Source organism: Phlebotomus papatasi, chromosome 3 (genome assembly GCF_024763615.1).
Source record: "Phlebotomus papatasi isolate M1 chromosome 3, Ppap_2.1, whole genome shotgun sequence".
Taxonomy (NCBI): Eukaryota; Metazoa; Arthropoda; class Insecta; order Diptera; family Psychodidae; genus Phlebotomus; species Phlebotomus papatasi.
This window is the reverse complement of record NC_077224.1, coordinates 44,791,583-44,815,107: the sequence shown is the minus strand read 5'-3', so window position 1 is coordinate 44,815,107 and position 23,525 is coordinate 44,791,583. Positions and strand designations below refer to the sequence as shown.

At 32.5% G+C, this 23,525-nt stretch overlaps 2 protein-coding genes across 3 annotated transcripts; one reads left to right on the top strand and one right to left on the bottom strand.

Annotated features, from left to right (window-relative positions):
* Positions 1-1,452: 1,452 nt before the first annotated feature.
* Positions 1,453-6,745, top strand: LOC129807938 (methyltransferase-like 26). Its single transcript, XM_055857552.1, has 2 exons — positions 1,453-5,112; positions 5,277-6,745. The coding sequence occupies exon 1, from the start codon at positions 1,582-1,584 to the stop codon at positions 2,212-2,214; it is 633 nt and encodes a 210-aa protein (XP_055713527.1). The 5' UTR covers positions 1,453-1,581; the 3' UTR covers positions 2,215-5,112; positions 5,277-6,745.
* Positions 2,294-23,525, bottom strand: LOC129807937 (uncharacterized). Of its 2 annotated transcripts, XM_055857550.1 has the most exons (14): positions 23,272-23,525; positions 23,019-23,200; positions 22,798-22,957; positions 22,420-22,736; positions 19,070-19,214; positions 18,556-18,998; positions 17,773-18,153; positions 17,270-17,686; positions 17,044-17,206; positions 11,375-11,790; positions 11,012-11,311; positions 6,824-7,123; positions 6,510-6,744; positions 2,294-2,381 (listed from the first exon to the last, which is right to left on the bottom strand). In XM_055857550.1, exons 1-14 carry the CDS (start codon positions 23,432-23,434, stop codon positions 2,362-2,364), a joined length of 3,642 nt encoding a protein of 1,213 aa, XP_055713525.1. In that variant the 5' UTR covers positions 23,435-23,525; the 3' UTR covers positions 2,294-2,361. The 2 variants fall into 2 exon arrangements, with proteins under 2 accessions (XP_055713525.1, XP_055713526.1); XM_055857551.1 differs by lacking the exon at positions 11,012-11,311 and having other exon boundaries at positions 23,272-23,516.

Genomic DNA, 23,525 nt, shown 5'->3' with positions numbered 1-23,525 from the left:
CCAGGGGCGCTGTAGTCTCATATATGTCAGAAAACATGGAAAAATCAACCTTTTTAGGAACTTTAATCAAAAATATTTCGAAAACTAGGACTAGCCCTAACAATCTGGGGTGAAATGATAACTCTGTCTAATTGTCCCATCGCTACTGTGGAGTGTCGATTATGGACAATCGAGATGATAACTTGCATTTTTTGTCGCTACTATCGATAATTCTCGCCATTAATTTATCGACACCTCTAGAGCTGTCGATTTGTACTTTCGAAGTGAAATTTAGTGAAAATTTTACATTTTTTAGTAAGTAATTACCTTTTTGTATTCCCTTAAATCCTCTTTATGAAATTTTTTTTAGTAGTAAATAATAGTTCTTGTGAAATTTTATTCATTCTGGGCTCACCATGAAGTATGGAATTGTTTGAAATATTCTAGGCCAAATCAAATGCGGAAAGTTATATTATGTTGATAATGTTCAATCCATCACAAAATTATCCTTGCACTGACCGAGAAAGGCTCATCAGAGGAAACATTTACCATGCTCGGTGTCATGTTTGAGGCACTGCTGTCCAGGAAGTTATGAGAAATTTGTTATGTATGGTAATTAAGTTGAATCTGTCCAGCAGGAATTCATGAGTTGTTGGACATGACCATAGATTCGTTAGTTTTCTTCGAAGCTTCTGCCCTTCCTTCACAACTATAAAGCACCACAATCGAACAATAATCCATGCACTGATTGAATATAGAAGGATATCATTCCTGAGATTCCTAGAAGGGTTAATTATTTTGTAAAAATCTGAAGCAAATAAAAAAGATACGTGTGATTAAATAGATTTTTATATCAGTGAAAATTTATTACTTACACATCTTCCGGAAGCTCCAGAGTGGTTTTGATTTCAAAATTTTTATACCTTCTCACGCAATATGAATGTTGAGTTACCTTAATATCACACTTTTCTTGAAAAAAAATATTGAAAGATACTGAAAGAACTCAGATTGCAAAAGCAAAACAAGCGAGGGTGAAGTTATGTTGCACTGTCCCAAAGTGTCACAATAACGAGTCGACAATGCTAGAAGAGCCGACACTCATTTCATCTCATCATTTGGATCTAACGATACTAGAGATTAGATAGTGTCGAATCGATACTAGCGAGAGCCAAAGTTATCATTTCACTTTGCTAATGGATTTCACGCCAATCTGAAATGAAATAACTCAAGAATCAACAAAAAATACTTTACCTGTTGTCAATTGATACTGTCGTCCTTCTTCTTCTTCTTCTTCGCTTTAAAGTTATTAGGTCGGACGTTCTGACAACGACCACACAGCCTACTATTCGTCCATTCGCAACTGAAACGTTGGTAAGTTTGAATATTTGAATTACCTGTGGATTTTTATGGAAGCACAGACACGCAAACTCCTCCAGAATCATCTATATCTATCTCTTTCTGGTTTCTTGGTCATCCATGTGACTTTGACGCAACGCACCCAAGGTCTCGGTGTTTATTTTGACGCCGAAGGGAACACTTGTCGCTGGTGCAGAGTTGTGGAAAGTCGTGTTATTCATTCGTTCCCTCGCGTCCTCGGCAAAGATGCTGAGGAATCCGTCGGCAGAGCGGAATCGCGGTCCGATTCTGGATGTACTAAAACGTGAATTGGCCCCATCTGGTGAATGTTCGACAGTTCTCGAAGTGGCATCCGGAACTGGTCAGCATGTTGTGCACTTTGCCAAGGAATTCCCCCATGTTGTATTCCAACCAACTGAAATCAACGATAATCTCTTAGAATCCATCCGGACATTCGTACAACACTGTCCCGAACAGAATATTCATCCTCCTGTGCGTGTTGACATCACAAGGCCATGCGAATCCTGGTCCCATGAATTATTCAGCGGAAACCTTCGTAGCAAGACAATTGACTACATCATCAACATCAACATGATTCACATCACGCCGATCGAAACCACCGAAGGACTCTTCAGGAACTCCTCAAAGTTGCTCCGCGCAGGTGGCCTTCTCATCACATACGGTCCCTTCGGGGAGAACGGGGTGATATCACCCGAAAGCAATGTCAACTTCGACCGCATGCTCCGATCCCAAGACCCAAGGTGGGGCATCAAGGATCTCCTGGCCCTGGAAAAGCTCGCCAGTAATTTTCGCATCAACCTTGTGCGCCAATACGCCATGCCATCCAACAACCGATGCGTCATCTGGCAAAAAGTTTGATCCGTCCACTTTTTTATCTATATCCTTCACCCCCCTACCACCACCCTCGCCCCAATCCCTCCCATTTATATCACACTCCTTTTTTCCCTTCATATTTTTCTTTTCTTTACTTCCTCTTTAACCCTTTCACATCCTACAAATATCCACTCAACTCTGCAATTTGTCACCTGCAAAGAAAAAGGGTAAGAAACAAATATTTGACTCTTCATTCAGAAACTAGAAATTTCAGAGCAAAAGATGACGTTAAGAATCCTCAATTCAAACAAACAGCAGAGTTGTTGTAATAAATCATAAATTCAAGATCAGAGATTTATCCATGTTTTTTTGTATTGCACTATGTGACATTTTTATCAATCTTATTATAAATGTGAATTTTAAGAAATGAAACAAGATCTTCAATGTGATTCAACATTGCTTAAAATAATTCTTGAAATAAAATTAATTTTAAAAGTTTCTGGAAATAAATATGAAAAATAAAAAAAAAACACATTTAAAAGGAGAATTCAAATTATTTGCAAACTATGACACATAATACAGGCCTGAGAATAATTGTAACTGTGTTATCACAATTGCACATTAAAATTTTAATATGATTCACATTAATTGTAGCTAGTGAGAGTCCAAATGTGTAATTTATGTGTTTGAATCATTTTATATTCAAAATTTAATCTATTTGTTGATAAAAGGTAGACTTGACCCGCAAAATTTGATATAAATTGATTTATAGCATTAATGCGAAAAGTTAATGCGATTTTCTCATTAATTTTTTAATGTGAAAAATATTTATGGTTTAGGTCAATTTAAACTTATTTTTGCAGACCAAGTCCACTTCTTTATCAATAAATAGAAAACCCCCAAATATTCAGTGACTCAAAGATACAAATAACATATTTGGACGCTCACAAGCGACAATTAATGTGAATCATATTAAAATTTTAATGTTCAAGTGTGATAACGCCGTTAGCATTTTAACTATTACTTGGTTGCAATGAATCAAGAAAATGTTTATCAATTTGATTTTAGTTTGATTTTGGATCTTGAATCTTAATTCCTCAAAACAAAAAAAAATAAAATAAAAGGATTTCGAGCAGACGGAAAATCTTTAATAGAAGTGAAGTTTGTAAAACCAACACTAATTGCGCTGTAGACTAAAATATGTCAGAAGTAATTTTTTCCAAAGATATTTTGAAAGCAAAAACAGCGACCTAATTTAGAATTAAATATCTTAGACCGCAGAATTTATATAAAAATGAAAATCGCTCAATTAGTTGAATAGGAAGATCTTCAAAAATTTGACACTTACTTTTCTTTTTTGACAACGAATGGTATTTTTTCAATTTATGTTTAACAAGAACAATAAAGGAATCTTGTGCCCCTGTACTTCCAACGAATAAAATAAAAAATTAAAATTGAAATTGAAGGAAAAATTGCTCGATATTGTTTTAAAAACAATTTAATGTGCCCTTAATTTCGCCCCCCTTCCCTTCCCCTTCCCCACCAAAACCATGTTTTTCTTGGGATTGATTGCTCGAAAACGTGTCGTGTGATTTTTTTTTTCATTTTTTAATGTTTTAGAGGTTACCGAGGCGGCCACTCGCTCATATACGAAAATATCGTTGAATTATTCCTAATAACAGTTTTTCAAGGTCAAAGGTTTAAAAAGATCAAGAGAGCGTATTTCTCAACCGAATGTTGTCATATTTTCACTCGTTGGAAAGGTCTTGGAATTCTTGACAATCATGAACCGATTCCAATCGGTTATGAACTGGTAATGAACCGGTTAATGACCGATAACTAATTTTTATACAAAATTCAATTACCGAGATTACCCAAGCTGATATTCGTTCATATACGAAAATGCCGTTGAATCATTCCTAATAACGAGTTTTCAAGGTCAAATGTCAAAAACCCTTTAGAAAGCGTATTTATCAGCCGAATGGAGCCGTGTTTGGGCATTTTGGAAAGGTTTTGGAATTTCTGACAAGAATGAACCAGTTTCAATCGGTTGTAAACCGATAATGAATCTGTTATGAAGTGATAAGTAGTCTGAAAATTAATTGTATTAATCCTAAACTGTTTTAATGATTCATGAATCGGTTTATATTAGTTGAGAACCGATAAACAGTAAATTATGTCGAAGTACTTATCTAGCCCTTTTGATTGTAAACCAGATTTCAATAGGAGAGACATGTAAAAAGAAATTTAAGGATAAAATTTAATGTAAAATGTCCGTGAGATACCGATAAGAAAACCTAGTCTTTCGAGAAAGAAAGGAATGGAACCTAAGTTTGATAATTTCGTCCCATTTACGCATTTTTCCATAACAAATTTATAAGTTACTCCTATTATTTATTCTGTTCTTCTTATACGATCAGTAAAATTATTCCCAGGCCTGTATAAAAACTAACTTCTGTTAAAAGATCAATTTTTGACTATACTTAATAATTTTTCAAAATAAAAAAAAATCAATTTTCCTAAAACAGATTAAATTTTCCTCAGAAGAATTATGTTGATAAATTTTCAAAATCTTCATGGAAAATTTTATAAATTATAATAGAAAAAATTAGTGGAAAGAAAATGTATTTTGTACTTAATATTCATATCAAATTTCAGAAATTATTACAATTAGAAAATTTAATGCCAGTTTAAGAAATCCTAACATCAAAACCTAAAATTTAACTTTGGTATTCTGTTTCAAATTTAAAACATTCAAAGTGGAAAGGTTTTTTTTTTGTAATTGACACTATTCAGATTTTTAGTTCTTTTTCGACTATTACAAGTCGAATGAAGTTTAAGAGTTCTCTGTTAAAAATGGTCAAGTTTTTCTCGGAAAAAGGAAGTTCTGTATTCTTGGTCTTGGAGAACTTTAAAACAACTGTAACTTTTGAGAAATGCGTTGTATGGGAAAGTTCCCATGCTTCGTACGATCCCAAGCTTCGTAATGATTTTTTTTTCTCAATAACTATCTAATCGCATCCATATTCTAAAAACCAGGAGAAAGTGCCCAGTTTTTAAAATACATTGCGTAATCATATTAATTCAGAAACATAGGAAAAAATCAGTCATTACGAAGCTTAGGATCGAACGAAACATTGGCACTTTCCCCTTATATCAGTTTCGCTACAGATTCATAACGAGTTGACATCAATTTATTCATATTTGTTTAAAATTTAAGTGAATTCTATCTAATTTGACAATTTGTAATGTAGCATGACGGATTTTTTCATTCCTTTCACAGATTTCAAAATTTCAATGTTGAAAAGCTTCCAATGCCAAAACCTATCAATTTTCTGAATGGAGTAATGGTCAAATTTGACTTCTAATTGATCATTTTTAATTTTCTTTTAAGTCACAGCTATATTTTTAGGTTAATAGGTAATTCAAAAATTTGTAATTTACCTTACAAAGCATTCATTTTTGCAAAATTAAAAAGAAAAATTGCTCGTTACGTCAAACAGAAATACGTGTTCATAAATACATTTTTTTCAATTTTCTCTAAAAACTGGCATTAAATTACCAATTTTAAAAGTTCTATTTTATTTTTATGAAGTAATATGACATTAGTGAACATTAAAACTCTTAGAAATAGAGCAAAAAAATATTAATAGTTCTTAAATTTCTTTCTGTTTTGGAAAAAAGTTAATTTACTATTTTATAAAATGGATTTAAAGCAATTGGTATTTTTTTTTGCATTAATTTGACTATAAGCAAAAAAATGTTAAAACGTCCTAACATATTCTTTTTTTTATTTTAAGAATATAAATTTTTAGAGTTTCTGAATTTTAATATCTGAAGTAGACGTAGTTTATAAAATATTTTTAAAATTGTATTTGTAGTAGAGCATAGTTCAAATATAATTAAATATTTAATCCCTCTAAATATTTTAGTCTCGTGACGTCCTCTGATTGGCTACAGCTTTAAATGTCATCAAGCTCGAGCCAATCAGAGAACGAAAAGTAATTTAAATATTTATTAGATTAAATATTCAATTGCATTTGAATAAAGTGCAAGCTGTAAGTATTTGCTGTTGTCAAATTTTAATAGATTTGCAATTTTCAAAAAAGATCTTTTATAATATTAAGAAATAAATCATATATTTTTTCATAAAATCTCAGTAAATATTCAAATAGGAAAAGAAAAACATAAAGATCTTGCCAATATCTCAAAATAAGCAAAAACAAAAAAGACATTTTTACTACAAATCTCCTGTTGTGATTGAGAAATATTTTCCCTGTTTTGAAATTGAATGTATATCAATATTTTGTGCTTCAGAATAAACGAGTGGTTTTACTTACTTTTGTAGTCAGCTAAAGCCTGAGCCAGGTACAATTCCATTTGTACCTTTGTGTAGAGTTCCTTCTCAGACTTCTTGTAAACCTCCCTCAGAACATTATTGAACAGCGATGACTTCTCAATGGACCTCAATCCATCGTCTCCGTTGAAGCTGTACTGCTGTATAAGATCACTGTCGATCAACTTGTGGAAATATCCATCAGAATGTGTTTCAACGAAACACTGGCAAATCTTTATCTGGAAAAAATCAACTCTTTTCATTAGAGAAAAATCCTCATTTCAATTTATTTATTTTTATACAGAAAAATAAACTTACCAAACAATCTACAAATTCCTTCCTTTTCAACCTCTGCTCAAACCAACCTAAATTCATTTCATTCACTGGCAGAATTCGCTTGAAGAAACCATCAGGAGTCTCAAGACTATCTCTAATGGCATTGATAACCTGACACTTCCTAAGATCCTTCCACACAACTTGAATAACCTCCTTGTAAAACTGACTTTTAGGCAAATTCTCCAGCTCAAACAAATTTGGATTGTTGATCAATTCACTGGAAAACATCTGACCAAAAACTTCATTTCCAATTTGCTGTTTCAACTCTGTGAAATGATTGATCTGTAAAGTTTGAAAATGCAAAAAGAAAACAGATAAAAAACCAATTACTTTCACATATTCAAGAAAATTATAATACATAAAATTTTGGGATATTTTCAAATTCTACATAGTTTGAGTACAGAAAGCTAACAAAAGAAAGAGAAAGTTCTTTAATTAGAGATAGAGATGGGTCAATTTTGATATGGGGTGCAGTAACCACTTATCGCCGTGTTTAGGGAAAAGAGGAATTGATGTTATTATAACTTTTGAACTCTTATTACAAGATAACTCAAATTTGATACAAAGCTACTTATATATACATATTGGCTCTAGATTCTTGAAAACAATAGTCCTAGAATTTAACGCGATAGTACCTAAAAACTGATTTTTATTAACAATGCAAAAATAACCACTTCGTCGCCACTTTTTACCACTTTTCGCCAGTTTTGTAACCACTTCTTGCCACCCACTTGAAAAGGTTCAAACTCGATTATTTTACGCAATGTTATAAAAAGAATACATTTAGCATTTCTTTTTCCTCATGATCACCTTATTATTACTCACTTTAAACGATTTTCCTTCACTGTTATTTGAGAATTGAATTTATAGGTCTATTGCAGAAAGTAAACAATGCTAATTTGGCATCTGAGAATCTATGAAATGAAGTTAGCGTCGCCTATTGAAAATAGATGGCGACAGGTGGTAAAATAATTCCAAAATATTACCACTTTTCGCCATGCCTCATTTTTATATAAAAATAATATAAAATGAAATAATTATTAACTTAAATACAAATTTTATGTATTCCATAAGTGTAATTAAATATTCAATAGACAAATTATTTATCCAAAAAGGTATTTTTTGCTTGATGAAAATTTGATGACACTTAAGTATATTTAGTAAGAAATATTGGATTCGATGCACTTGCTTAAAATATTACTCTAAAAAATGTTCAAAATCCTAAATACAAAAAGAATAATTATTATTATTCGGCTCTATACGTAGCAGCAGTAAAAATACAAAGAACTTTGCGGCTCATTTATTTCACAAATCGCAAAAAATAGCGATTTAAATACAAGTGGCGAAAAGAGGGGCACTAGCGAGAAGTGGTGATTCCACCCTAGTAAGAGTAGGGGCACATTAAGTTGGAGTAGGAACGGGTGCGATCCATCGCTGGAAAAGTCTCGATCTCAGATACAATATACAAAAAAAAATCATCGAAATCTCTTCATAAACACTGGAAAATGGTCTGGCCAAGACATTTTGATTATAGCTCAGGTTAGGGAACATCGAGGGAGTAGTGCAACCCACTGTTGGAAAGGTGTCGACCTCAGCTACAACATACTAAAATTTAAAGGAAAAGCATTGTCTACTTTTCAAAATATTTGAAATCGAAATTTCAAAAATCAATTTTTCGATCAGTCGGACCTTCGATTACGTCGGATGAAAATGGGGTATTGGTCTCAGATCAATGTCCAAGAAGGAGCATCCGCGACAAATTCCCAAATTTCCCTGTAATCCTCATTTGGAGTAATGGATAGACAGTGTGGACGGAATTTTAGAGACAAATCATAGATTTGACCACTAAGGAAGGCGTGTTGAAGAGTCGAAAGCTTTGGCAAAGAATTTTGTGATTTCCTGTCCTGAACACTGGTAAAAATAAAAGTATCAAATTGATCCAAATTTGGTCCTTTTACAAAAGGATGGATCAAATTTCAAACTCTGATTGCACATTTTCCATAATAGAACATGTTAATTTGATCCATTCTTTGCTAAAAGATCAAATTTGGATCAATTTGATCCTTTTATTTTTACCAGTGAAAGGGTTGCACACCCGGACGCATCCGGAGGGAATTTATCTCCTTGACCTTCTTATGATGTCAAGAGGGTTCATATCCGAAACATATCCAAAAATAAGAGAAATCGTAGAAACAGTTTTCGAATGAAACCAAATAAACATGGATATTCGAATTTCGGTATTCTTGACACTTCAATTGTCAACAATGGCAACAATTTTTTGTGTAGTTTCGTGCAATTTCAGGATCGCATAACGTTTTAATTGCAATTTTATTGAGATAAATGTCCTTTTCATGAACTTGCTCACTTTTGTGTAATTTTTCTTCGGTTTAAACGTTCGAACTTCCAACGGATTTTTAGGTAAGTTCTCTCTGATATACCTTCGAATCGGTAAAGAAAAAACCTCAACCGGAGAGAGCTCTAAAATTGGGAAAATTATTACTGAATAAGGAGGGTACTTTCCCAATGCATTACCGATTGTAACCAATACACCCGGGTTGGAAACCATCATGGATCAAAAAATTATTCAGCTTTTTAAATCAAAATATTAATAATAAAAATACAAAATGTAAAGTGATACTTAAGTATAAAAACAAACAAAATTAAAAACGAAAACCTATAGGGTAAGTGTGCCAAATTTCGGCATAGTTGCATGCAAGCACAAAAGTCTCAAGTTTGAAATGTAATATCTTTAATAGAAATTGATTTTTTTATTCCTTCTACTTAAGGAGTATTGCTTAGAACCTCGTAGACAGTTTATCGTCTTTATTTACTCTAAAATCATTCTTAATACATTTTAAAATGAATAAAAATGTAGACATAGCTTTGGTGCCCTATTTCGGCCACCTTCATTCTCATAGTTCCTTGCCCTACAGGATTTCTTCCCATGCCTTTTTTACATCATCTCGTTTGTCGAAGCTACATTTTTTGTTATTCTTTTGCATTGTATAATCTCTAGAGTGTGTAAAACTAGAAAATTCATGGAAATCCGAGGAACAAAAAAGGTGGCCGAAATTGCAAACTGGCCGGAATTTGGCACACTAATAATAAAAATATACACTAATAATAAATAATAACAAAAACGAAAATAATTGTATTTTCGTTTTTGCTTCTGGGATCTTTTTCCTACACTGTGAGAGAAATCCGAAAAAGTTAAAATAATATCCCGGAAATGTTTATTTTACCCTGTAGTATTGATTCGAAATCGGTGTAAATATTACCCTTTTTATGTGTATTGGGGGTTAAAGTTACCCTTTTTCATGTTAATTTTACCCTAAAAAAGGTGTAAAATTAACATTAAAAAATGTTGATATATTTTTACACCTAAAAAGTGTTAAAGTTATGAGGACAAAAAGTTGATCGCAGCCCCGTTTTTTCTCAGTGTAATAACCTTTAAAACATAGAAAAAATAGAACTGCATTTTTTTCATGGAAATTCTTAATTTCCTCCACCAAATTTCTCCTTTTTGCACATAAAATAAAAGCAAATTATTAAATTTCTCAATTAAAAAGATTAATATTAAAAATGTCAACTGCAGTGATATTAAAAAAAAAAGAAAAAATCAAATTATTAATAAGAATTTTTAGTCTTATATTTGCATTTATCAAGGTCTTAATCACTTGGTTGGAAATTAAGTAGAGGAGGGTGGGGTAGATTCACGCATGCATTACTTTTGAAAATAATGTTTTATAGAACGAAACAAATAATGTTTTATAGACAATTACTCAAGAGAAACTAATGAAACAGTTTGAATATGGTTCATATTTGTGAAAAAAAAGTTCAGCTGCGTGAAACTGCCCCACCCTTTGGTAATATTTCAATTCGACTGAAAAAGCTGAGCCATCTTTTCGTTAAAATATCCTTTGCTCATTGAAAAATAATGTAAAGTTTAAAATTTCAAACGTTGCAAGGAAAATTTGTCAATTACGATTTTTTTAGAATAATATTCCCTTTCGCTAAAAATGTCAAAATTTTGCACTTTTCCTTTGCTATTAAATTAAGAAAAGAAAAACTTTGAAAATTATTTTTTTCATCAAATAAAAATTGGTAAAAGCCAAAAAAGTCAAATAAGAAAAGCTAAGCATTTGGAAAAAAAGCTCATAAAAGACTCACCATTTTGAGTTTAATATGAGGAACGTAGGACTCAACAGTCTTAAGATCTTCCTTGCTGGAAATGGGAAACAAAGTTTTGACATCCTGAGCGAGAGCTTTCGTTCCCACTGAATCAATAATCTCCTTGAGAAGTTCAACTTTTGCCCCAAAGGCTTTGTTCAAAACAATGCTGCAGAGCATTGTATTGCTAAAATTAAGCAATTCATCAGATCCTTCCCATGTGAAACATCTCATTGCATTATCCGTGATAATGCTACTCAACAGAGTACTTTTGTCTTCGCAATTTCCACAGAGAAGACCCTGAATGAAACCAAAAGTTTCAAAATAAATGCAAACCCTAAAAAAAATATTCAATTGACTTACAAAGTACGTTGCAAAGTGTTTGTTCGTCAAGAGATTCTCCATCTGAATGAATTCCTCTTTTGACTTGATCGGCAGTATTTGTTCGAATCCTTTCACACTTGAGCTTTCTTCGTCAGTTTCATAAACGATATCTTGCGAATCTTCATCTTCCGACGGAATAGGCCTTGGAATCTCTCCGGGTTCTAGATCTTCTGGCTCCATTGACTCTTCTAGCGATGTCGATGGCAGAGGAGTTTCTTCTTTGACCGGCGGCACTGAGGTCGTTTTTGATGAACTCTCAATTTTTCGTTGTTTCTTTTGCGGTGGAATAATTGCAAAATCATATCTTCCTTCGAGGACTTTACACCGTGTAATCGATCTTGCAAAAGCTCTCTGGATCATTTTGTCAAATTCCTCCCAATCGACCTTCATCAAGTCTAATTAAAGGAAAACAAAGAAATAACCCTAAAGCACTGCACTCTATTTGAAAATAAATAGTAAGCCTATAACGCATATAACAAATTTTGGAAAGAAAATTATATTTTAAAAGGCTGTTTTTGAAAATAGTTAGGGTAAGTGTGCCAAATTCCGGCCAGCTTGCAATTCCGGCCACCTTTTTTGTTCCTCGAATTTCCATGAACTTTTAGATTTTACGTACTCTAGAGATTATACAATGCAAAAGAATAACAAAAAATGTAGCTTCGACAAACGAGATGACGTGAAAAAGACATTGAAAGAATTCCCGAAGGGCAAGGAACTATGAGAATGAAGGTGGTCGAAATACCAAAGCTATGTCTATATTCTTATTCATTTTAAAATGTATTAAGAATGATTTTAGAGTAAATAAAGACGATAAACGGTTTACAAGGTTCCAAGCAACACTCCTTAAGAAGAAGGTATAAAAAAAATCAATTTTTATTAAAAATATTACATTTCAAACTTGAGACTTTGGCGCTTGTATGCAACTATGCCGAAATTTGGCACACTTATCCTACATGAAGCTTACACAGAAAAAAAGTATTTAGTACAATTTTTAGTATATACTAAAAAGTTTGTAAAAGTTTGTACTTTTTTCACAAACATTGCTCATGATTATGATAACATGACGAGCATTTCTTTTTTTCTTTTACAAACATTTGTTCGTATACTTTTGTTTGTCTGACAAACCTTTACGAACAAATGACAAAATTTTACGAACAAATGTTTGTAAAAGAGCGAAAAAAGGTTCGTTAAGTATTCGTGTTACGATGTTTGTGAAAAAGTACAAATATTTACAAATTTTTAGTGAGTTATACCATTTTCTAACATTTAGTAAGTTCCCAGTAGAAATTTACAAACATTTACGAACTAATTTAAGAAAGATTTTTTGCTGCGTAGAGCAAGTATGAGCTAATTTAAATGAGAAATGCATATAAGATAGGCCCTTTTACCCTGAGAAATTTAATTGTGGAAGATATTTGCTTTTATTACACAACTAAATCATAGAAAATCGCAAAAAACATGTTTTGACCCTAATTTCTGGGATGGCAAAAGGATTTTTTGTCTAAAACATTTTGTGGTCAATACTTTTGCAAAAATGGTTATAAATAAAAAATGAAAAAAACAAGGAAAATCCGCAAATCTAGCCTGCAATAAAAACCAATTTTAATAAATAATGGCTCTGGCACACCCTTTAGATCAGAAAAATTTCATGAAGTCAAAATTCACATTCCTTTCTTTCTCAAACGTTTTTTAAATGTAATATTTCATGCTTTCAAACTCGAAATTTAGTTGAGCTAAATTTAATTTGTTATGACGTTTAAAAGAAGAAGAAGAGTCCAAAAGAGTGAGATAGACACAAGTTTGAGAGTTTTGCGATTTTTGATTTCATGAAATTTTCTGATCTAAAGGTGTGCCGGAGTCATAAAAAAAACAATTTTGGTCAGAAGAAAAACTGAATTTCGACAAGTAAAAAAAAATGATTTTATGTTACACATTTAACAACTAAGATTCAATTACAGAAAACAAAATGCACTTTATCTTCGTTTTTTCAAACTTAGCTTAAAACCTCGCTCCACTGCAACTTCTAAATTCACCAATAATTGATATTTTTTATATTTGACCAAAGGTCAATTAATCAAACCAATTTTATTCACCAAAATTTGATATTTTCGCCGACAAAAAAAATATTTTCTATTGCACTATTTTTTAGTGACCGAATTTAAGTTACTTCTGAGTAAATTTAATTTCTACTATTCATTTAGATTTATTAACCTAAATTGAACCCAGAATAAAAATATTCAATTGAAGCTAGATGTTCTGTTACCAAATAACCAAATCATAGAAAATCGCAAAAAATATGGTTTGACCCTAATTTCTGGGATGTCAAAAGGATTTTTGGCAAAAACATTTTGTGGTCAATATTTTTGCAAAACGTTTATAAATAAATAATTAAACAAGGAAAATCCGCAAATTTAGTCTGCAATGAAAATGTATTTTAATAAATAATGGTTCCAGCACACCTTTAGATCAGGAAAATTTCATGAAATCAAAATTCACATTCCTTTCTTTCTCAAACGTTTTTTTATGTCTCATGCTTTCGTACTCGAAATTTGGTTGAGCTTAAATTTAATTTGTTATGACATTTAAAAGAAGAAGAAGAGTCCGTGTAGACATATGCAGTAAGATTGAAAAAGAAAGTTTTGCGAATTTAGACTTCATAAAATTTTCCTGATCTAAAGGTGTGCACGAGTCGTAAAAAAATTAATTTTGGGCAGAAGAAAAACTCAGTTTTGAGTAGTAAAAAAAAATATAAAAAATATAGTTTATGTAACATAGCAACTAAGATTTAATTGCAGAAAACAAAATACACTTTATTTTACTTTTTTAAACTTTTGCTTCCGGCATACCTTTTAGATCAGGCAGATTTCTTGAAATCAAAATTCACATACTTTTCTTGGTCAAACACTTCGAATATGTCAGCCCCAGTCTTTTTTCGCACCTCAATTTAGATTGAACTAAATTGAATTTGGTGTGATGTTATAAAAAAGAAGAAGAGTACGAAAGAGTAGGAGAAACTTAAACAAAGGAACTGGGAAAGTAAGAGACGTGGATTTTGATTACTTAAAATTTTCTTGATCTAAAAGGTGTGTTGAAGCCATTAGGTTAAGATTTCCCTTCACTTGGAAGTTCTACATTCATCAATACTCAAATTTGTTTTCCCAAATTACCAAAGGTGCTTATTTTACTGACCAAAATTCGATGTTCTCGTTGACAAAAAAAATAATTTTTTGCTGCACTATTTTTTTAGTGACCGAATTTGAGTTACTTCAGAGTAAATTGAATTTCTAGAAGAACATAGAGTAACATTTAAAATTATTATTTAATTAGTAAGAATTGTTTACTGGCGAAAATATATTTTATTAGTTACCAAAATCGATATTTTACTAACCGAAATCTATTTTTTTTGTTTTAATAAGAAAATTAGATTTAAATTAAAAACTGACAAGTTCAATTTTTTACTGATTAAAATTAATTTTAACACTCATTAAAATCGACTTTTCTATTGGCCAAAATTTGTTTCTTTTCCTGACAAAATTATATTTTTTAGACTAAATCGAAATATACTACTGCTCATTTTAAATTATTAATGCATCCAGTACACCTTTAAGATCAGTCAAATTTTATGAAATCAAAATTCGCCTCCCTTTCTCGAGAAATTTGCATAAATATGTCCCATTCTTTCGGAGTCAAATTTGGGCTGAATTTAATTTGATGTGATGTTCAAAAGAAGAAAAAAATGCGAGAGAGTAAGATAGACATATGCAGAATCTTTCTTTCAAAAATAAAGGGATGTGAATTTTTACTTTATGAAATTTTCCCAATCTAAAAGGTGTACCGGAGACATAATCAGTTTGAATTTTTTACTGACCAAAATTGATTCTATTATTGACAAAAATCGATATTTTACTAACCAAAACCTGTTTTATACCGACAATATTTAATTTTTTGCCAAACATTAAAATTTACTATTCATTCTGAATAATCTGAATTATAAACTGACCAGTTCTAATTTCTTAATAACCAAAATTGATTTCATTACTGACCAAAATCATCTTTTTTTATTGGCAAAAATCTATTTCTTTCTTAACAAAATTTGATTTTTTGTTGACTAAAATAAATGTCTACTGCTCACTGACCGAAATTGATTTTATTTCTTACCAAAATTTATTTTATATTGACTAAAATCCATCTGTTTTTTATGACACAAAATAAATTTCTTTTTGAACAAATTGATATTTTCCTGCTCACTTTGAATTTTTCAATGAACAACTGCCCAGTTCGATTTTTTACTAACCAAAATTGGTTTTATTACTGTTCAAAATTATCTTTTTTACTGATCAAAATCCATTTTTACTGGAAAAAATGGATTTCTTTCGCTGAATAAATTGAATTTCTACTGCTCACCACTTTAAATTATTTACTAAACGGTTTGAATTTTTTCTAACCAAAATTGGTTTTTTATTGACCAAAATCTATTTTTGTTTCAATGACCAAATTAGATTCCTTGTTGAACGAATTGAAATTTTTTTTAATGTTTTTAATTCACAGCAAATTTATTATTTTTTTTACTAAACGAAATTGATTTTATTACTAACCAGAATTCATTTTTGATTTCTCCGGCACACCTTTAAATCGGGAAAATTTCATGAAGTCGATATTCACATTCCTTTGTTTCTCACACGCTTTGAATATGTCTATCTCATTCTTTCGTACTCCAAATATGCAAATCGTTTTAGGAAGAAAAATATGTTAATTTTGATTACATGAAATTTTCCTGATCTAAAAGGTGTTCCAGAACCATTATGACCAAATTTTATTTTATACTAACAAAATCTGATTTTTTCCTGACTGAAATAAATTTTTACTGTTCAATTTAAATTATGAACTGCTCAGTTTGAATTATTTAATAACCAAAATCAATTTTTCATGGATCCGGCACACCTTTTAGATCAGCAAAATTTCATGAAGTCGAAATTCGAAACATTTTCTATCTCACAATTTTTACATATGACTATATCATTCTTTCGCATACCATATTCGATTGAGCTAAATTTAATTTGGAATGATGTTTAAGAGAAGAAGAGTGCGAGAGAATGAGATAGACATTATGCAAAACATGTGAGAAAGAAAGGGATCCGAAATTCGACTTCATGAAATTTTCTTGATCTAAAAGGTGTGCCCGAGCCATTATTGACCAAAATTCATTTGAACTGCACATTTTCAATGTTTTCAGTTAATAACTGATTAAAACACTTGAAACACTGACCAATTTTTTATGAAAACAAAATTGCTATATTACGTTTTCTACGTCTGTTAGTTTTATTTTCTCCCACAAAAGTGTTCTTTAGATTGAAAATTAATGGAACTATAAATCGTATGTTTTATTATTTTATCATTTTTGAATGGAAAATTGATTTCTATGTTTTTAAGGGGTGTGGCTAATTGTATCATGGACGGAATTATTTGAACTCTTGTACAGATAAAAATGACTAAGGTAGATAAGTTCCAAACTGCTTTAATGTTTGCTTATTTTGGATTTTCAAAAATCATAAATGCCAATTTTGATTGGCATTTGCTTTAGAAGAGGGCGTGTCCTAAAGCTATTAAAGGGCGTGGCTTAACTAGAATGTCAAGTATTGTGTACTTACTGTAAAGTACATCAACGAAGAGGGAATAGTTCTTCAGTGAAGTCACTTCATTATCATTCCACGTGAGCTTAGAAATGAGATCGTCTTCTAGAATGTCTTCTAGAGGAATTTCTTGGGGTGTCTTTTGCTCAGTAGACTGAAGAAGGCTTCGAAAAACCTTTTCCTGCAAATTTAATAAAGAAGATTAAGATTGATTTAGTGGGTTTAAAATTGTCTCTAGACTCACAATCTCTGTTTTAAAACCAACTTCTTGGAGATTCTCATTCACCAAAGCCAATTGCTCTTGATTTTCCAGCGGAAGGATCACTTCAATAAATTGCCTTCGACGCTTCTTCCTTCTCTCGTCAGGATTCTTCTCCAATGAAGACACTTCCTGAGAGCCCTGGGAGGATTCACTGAATGACAAATGGCTATTCTTGAGCTTACTGACAACGATACTGTGATGTTTCTGTAGGAGTGACGTAAAATCAGTTTCACTGCGCTTTGAGAATTTCCTGAGAATGTCACCAAAGAGTTTTGTCTCCATCAAAGGCAAAGTATTTGCACTTCCTCTTGCACTGTACTTGATCAAAAGTTCCTCAGCAACATAATCAGTTAGTTTGAATTTTTTCTGCTTCATCAGAAGCGTTTTGCAGAGATTTGACTGAAAAATTGGAATGTTAATCAAAATCGAACGCAATAAAAAAGGCCCAAAACATTCAGTTAACATTCTGAAGAACGTTTCCTCACCATTTCATTATAGAAATCTGAATATTCGAGATTTCTTTCCACATCATCAAATTCTGCTATTGTTGCAATAGGTAAGTACTTTTTGATTGTCCCATTTGTATTTTTTGCAATATTAACAGTTTGTCCTAGTTCAATTTTCAACTGAATCACCTCATTTTGAGTGATTTTCTTCAGTTCGAAGGCACTTTTGAGAGCTCTAAATTCCATTTTGGCCATTTGAGTGAAAGATTTTGGCGGAAGAGTCAGAATCACCGGAAGGAATTCCTTCATTAGAAAGGTACTGAACAAGTCAACTTCATTGACATTGCTCAGAAATTCATCCGACACAATATCTTTGATAGAAAACTTGCGATTGTGGTAGAATGCATCGAGGGTTTGTTGCTTAAAAATTTAAATATTTGTAATAATTTTTTTGTACATTAGAAAAAAAATCTATATGTCTACAGAAGAGCATAACTTTAAAGGAAAAAAAATGAGTTTTCTTCAAATTTCCATTAAAAAAAATAGGCCACGCCCCTCTTAGGAATTATAGTCAATCAAAGTAGTTATTTTTATTTTAAAAAATGAAAAGTACGCAAGAATGCAAGTGTCGAAAAGTCGAATCCTCTTAAGATCACTGGAAATTATTAATATTTGAATATAAGGAATTATAGGGGGCGGGGCTTAAATTGTTTATGGGTGGGGCTTATTCAGAAAATCCTCTTATTACTTTCCCACTATCTATGGAATTATTCAAATAAATTATCCTCTTCTGTAGACGTCCTAAAAATTTTAGTAACTTACCAATGTAAACTGAAAATGATCATCAGTTAATTTGATGTGAAGCAATCGAAGAGCTTTTTTGGATTTCAGAGGAAAATACCTCGAAACCTTCTCCTCTACATCATCCATTACATTTGTAGATTCCTTTTCATCAACTTTGGAGAATGATATGTAATTGCTTGAATCTTTAAAGACTGTTGCTCTACTACTCTTATGACAAGCATAATTCCTCAGAATCTCCCTGAATTTCCTCGGAATTCCCTGTTCAGTCAAATCCTCCTTCCTCATCAGAACTATCTTTCGATGTTTCACAATTTTATTTGCTCTCTCGAAAGTTTCATCATCCATATTTGGAGGATTTTCTCTGACAGCTTCAGCAACTTTGCCAAACAATCTCTCACTCGCTGAATCTATCTGATGTGTAACCTCAATTTCGTAATCCAAACGAGGCATTCCCAATGCAACTAAAGATTTAGTTTTTTTTTTTTGTTATTTTATAGCTATATTTTAGGAAGTGCAACAGAAAAGAACTCACCGTAGAGAGAATGATTGAAGAATTTATATTTAAATAGATCGTATCTCTTCTTTTCTCCATTAATGGAATATTGAGCCAAAAAAGAATCAGAAACAATGCCCTGAAACGATTTGTCTATCTCAAATCGTTCCTTACAAAATGGAATCTAAAAAGGAAATAATTGCAACTATATAGTAAAAACTTGATAAAATTTATCAAGTAGTAATGATAAATAATTTAAGATTGCAACTGCCATTTCAAAGAGTTTTACTTTGAAATACTGAAAACTAGTTTAGCCTACAGCGCAACTAGCGGTAGGCACACGAAGTTTAAATGTTTGTTTCGAAAATAATTTGGAAAAAACAAGTTCAAAATAAAGTCAAAATTTTACATCCATTTTTTTCGTAAAAGCTTCCAATTTCTTAAAAGCTTTACATAGTATTCGTGATCTACGAATGTCAAAATGCGTAGATCAAAAATTTGGGCTCGATCTGACGATGTCGGATTTCTCTTTGTCTTATGATTTGTCTTATTTAAAAGATTAAATTCTAACCTCAAAATATTTTAATCCATTATGAAAATTCGCCCAAATGGACTTTATTCTCATACGACCTCTACACTAAACTAACCGTTACTGATGCAAGCAACCATTTGCTAAAGAGGTTACTTAGTATTTGAGGTTACATATAACTTAACCTCTAAAGAGCAATTTAATTGCAAAACAGGAAATTCCAAAATTCGTCAGTTATGATTCAAAATATACAATGTGTATGTTTAAGATTATGAAACACTTCAGAAATATTTAAAATTGAAAGAATCTGTCAAGTTTCTGAGGTTATAATTTGGCATAAGTCAAATTTTAAGAACTTTTAATTATAATTTTATTCTGCCGTTTATTAAAGGGACACTGTTGCATAAATCTGTGAAATTTCTAGTTGGGCTCAACTTAACCTAAAACTTTTCGAATTAACTTATTAGTCAAATCTGGCTACTTTTTACACTAAACTGAAAAATCCACAAGTAGATTGAACAATGAACTAAAAAATACTGTAGAAAAACAACCATTTAACAGGGAATTGAAATATTAGGTGAGATTCTTAGCAATCTCACTTATTTAAGGTTATGTTGCAAAAATCAGTTTTGAGGGCTCCTTCCGTCAGTTCTAAGAATTTCAAATGCTCCCTAAATCTAAAATGTAAAATGTATTTGGTGATACACTTTATTTGTAGCTTTCTTAATTATCAAAACCGGTCAAACAGAACTGAAAATATGGTATTTTGAATTTTGTAAACTTTGAATCCCATTAATACCTGTTTAGTTCATATGTTTAGGTTGCAAGGTTGCAAAATTTAATCAACTCAATAAATACCAACTTTAAGAAAGCAAATTAGTTTCAATTTTCAAGCCATTGCTACGCCACCAATCAAAGAGTAACTCACTGACGAGGGTTTCCAGTTTCTCGGGTTACGCGATGAAAAAAAAATCTCCAGTTTCGCAATGCAATTCTTGGGTTTTTTCAGGTTTCGCAAACCAAAAAGTGGGTTTTTCAGATTGCACAATGCAAAACTTGGGTTTTTTCTTTCAGGTTTCAAGATACAAAAATTGGGTTTTCGCGAAGACAAAAGTGGATTTCTGGGATTTCTCAAGTTTCGCGATGCAAATCTTATTTTTCTCCGGTTTCGGGAAGCAAAAAGTAGATTTCGTGATGCAAATCTTGGGTTTTTCGGGTTTCACGATGTAAAAATTGGGTTTCGCGAAGAAAAAAGTGGATTTCTTGTGTTTCGCGATGCAAATCTTAGCTTTCTCCGGCCTCGGGGAGCAAAAAGTAGATTTCGCGATGCAAATCTTGGATTTTTCGAGTTTCACGAAGAAAAGTGTGTTCCTCGGGCTTCGCGATGAGAAAATTGGGTTTTTCTGCTTTCGCAAAGCAAAACATGGGTTTGCCCAGTTTCACAATGCAATTCTTGGGTTTCTCGAGTCTGGCGATGCAAAAATTGTGTTTCTAAAGTTTCGCGAAGAAAAAAGTGTATTTCTCGGCTTTTGTGAAACAAATCTTTCAGTTCTCCGGTTTCGTGAAACAATTCTTGTTTTTTTTTTCAGGTTTTGCGAAGCAAAAAGTGAATTTCTCGGATTTCGCAATGCAAATCTTGAGTTCTTGGGTTTTACGATGCAAAAATTGGGTTTAGCGAAGAAAAAAAGTGGATTTCTCGGCTTTTGTGAAACAAATCTTTGATTTCTCGGGTTTCACGATACAATTCTTGGGTTTTTTTTGGGTTTTACGATGCAAAAATTGGGTTTCGCAAAGAAAAAAAATTGATTTCTTGGGTTTCGCAATGCTCAAATCTCAGTTTTCGGAATCTTTAGATTTCGCGATGAAAATTTAGGGTTTCTCGAGTTTCACGTACCAAAAGTAGGTTCTTCAAGTTTTGCTATAAGAAAATTAGGTTTCTTGGATTTCTCGGGTTTCGCGATGCAAAAAATGTGTTTCTAAAGTTTCGCGAAGAAAAACAGTGGATTTCTCGGCTTTTATGAAACAAATCTTTGGTTTCTCGGGTTTCGCGATACAATTCTGGTTTTTTTTTCAGGTTTCGCGAAGCAAAAAGTGGGTTTCTCGAGTTTCACGATAAGAAAATTGGGTTTCTTGGGTTTCACAAAGCAAAACATGGGTTTGCCCAGTTTCACAATGCAATTTTTGGGTTTTTCGAAGGCTGTCAATGGATGTCAAGTGACGTCCGGTCCATGAAATAAAATTTTCAGAGAAAAGGAAGACGGGTTTTCTCAAGTTTCTCAACGCAAAAATTGAGTTTCTTGTGTTTTGCGGTACAAATCTTGGGTTTTCGCGAAGCAAAAATAGGGTTTTACGAAGCAAATCTTAGTTTTCTCGGGTTTCGGGAAGCAAAAACTGAATTTCTCGGGTTTCGCGATGAGATAATTGGATTTCTTGAGTTTCGCGAAGCAAAACGTGCGTTTCTCTGGTTTCGAAATGCAATTTTTGAGTTTCGCGAGTTGCCACGAAATGTTTGTCAGAGAATTCACAAGGGTTCCTAAATATGATTGACCCCTTGCCATCGGTGATTGATTTTTTTAGCTTATTATAGAAAATGCTCGGAACCGGGAGCTCCAGGGGCTTAAGCTTTTTGCGTTTAATCCCAAAGTTGTTGGGCTATTTAACTTTCAAGTTTGAAAGAAAATTATTTTGATGAGAGCTCCTAGCGGTATTGTTACACACTTTTAATGTTCGAAGACGTTGAATTTCACGCTATCTATCATTATTGCTTTCTTTTGGGAAGTTTTAACAATTAAAAACCGAACCAAATTGGTAACTTTTCTGGAAATTTCGAGAACAAAATGACATTCAGAATTGTACTCACCACAACGTCTTGAATCGCTTTGTACTGCAAAACCTTTTCCAGGCTGTCCAAACTCTCCACAGAGGCGATGGGAAGGTAAACCATTGGATCAATTTCGTGCTTCTTGAAGCCCGTGTATGACTCAATTTTTCTCTGGAAGATCTCAATGTCGGAAATCTTCTGGGCAATGTCAGAAATGAAGCTAAACTGATGAAGCTGGGGCTCCGTTCGGGTCATATGAACTTCATTCATATTGTTGCTCTGAAATCTCTGCTGGGCCACTGAGAGGCATGACTGGACAAAGTTAGCGTAGTCCGGGAAGCCCAGTCCGAGAGCATCTGAAAGGGCAAGAAAAACCTTTTAAAAAAAAATCTTTCAGGAAAAGCAAAATTTCCTTACTGTAAATGACGTGCCCAAAGCAGATTGTTTGCTTCAGGGAAACAACTGTGGGTGTCTTGGGATCGTCCCAGGAGAAGTACATCACAATAGAATCATCCAGAAGGTTCTTAATTGGATCCTGAATGCTTCCATTGTTCAGCAACATTCGCAGAGATTTTGTCTGAAAGGGAATTTTGTCCATGACATTCTGATTTCTCTACAAATTCCAGCTCGATAATTACCAAATTTTTCCTGTAGGCGTCATTGTTGGACATCCTCTCGAGGTTCTGGAATTCCCTGAGGGTCTTCAATGGAAACGTCACGGTCCCTTCGAGATTGTCTTCCTCTTCATCCTGCACCAAATCCAGAATATCAGCAATTCGCTTCTGAGTCTGCTGGATCTTTGCAAGTTTGTCAGCCGCATCTGAAATTATTCCCAGTTGTATTTTTCCAAAGAAAAAGGCTAAATTTCAAGCAGGAATCCTGAAAATTAACCTAAAAGTTTTGATATTGTCGTTTGATTGAAATCCACCGTTTGGACCCTTTCTTCGCCAGTTGATGCAATTTCACCTCCAATTTCTACTACATCTCTATTGTCTTCTATCATCTGAGATCCAAAACTGTATCCTGAATGCAATTGCGTAGATGCATTTTCCATATTTCACGGTAAAAATGCAATTTTTCCCTCGAAAATCGACTTTTCAGCAGAACATAAACAATTTTTTTGACATTTCTCTGAGTAGCGTATA

Bases quoted from the DNA above. Each gene is read 5' to 3' on its own strand.
- LOC129807938 (XM_055857552.1), top strand. From the start codon at position 1,582: ATGCTGAGGAATCCGTCGGCAGAGCGGAATCGCGGTCCGATTCTGGAT.
- LOC129807937 (XM_055857550.1), bottom strand. From the start codon at position 23,434: ATGGAAAATGCATCTACGCAATTGCATTCAGGATACAGTTTTGGATCT. The intron at 11,791-17,043 runs GTAAGTACACAA...TCCTTTAATTAG, and splicing joins CTTCGTTGATGTACTTTACA to ACTTGATGAAGGTCGATTGG. The intron at 11,312-11,374 runs GTAAGTCAATTG...GGTTTCATTCAG, and splicing joins AACACTTTGCAACGTACTTT to GGTCTTCTCTGTGGAAATTG.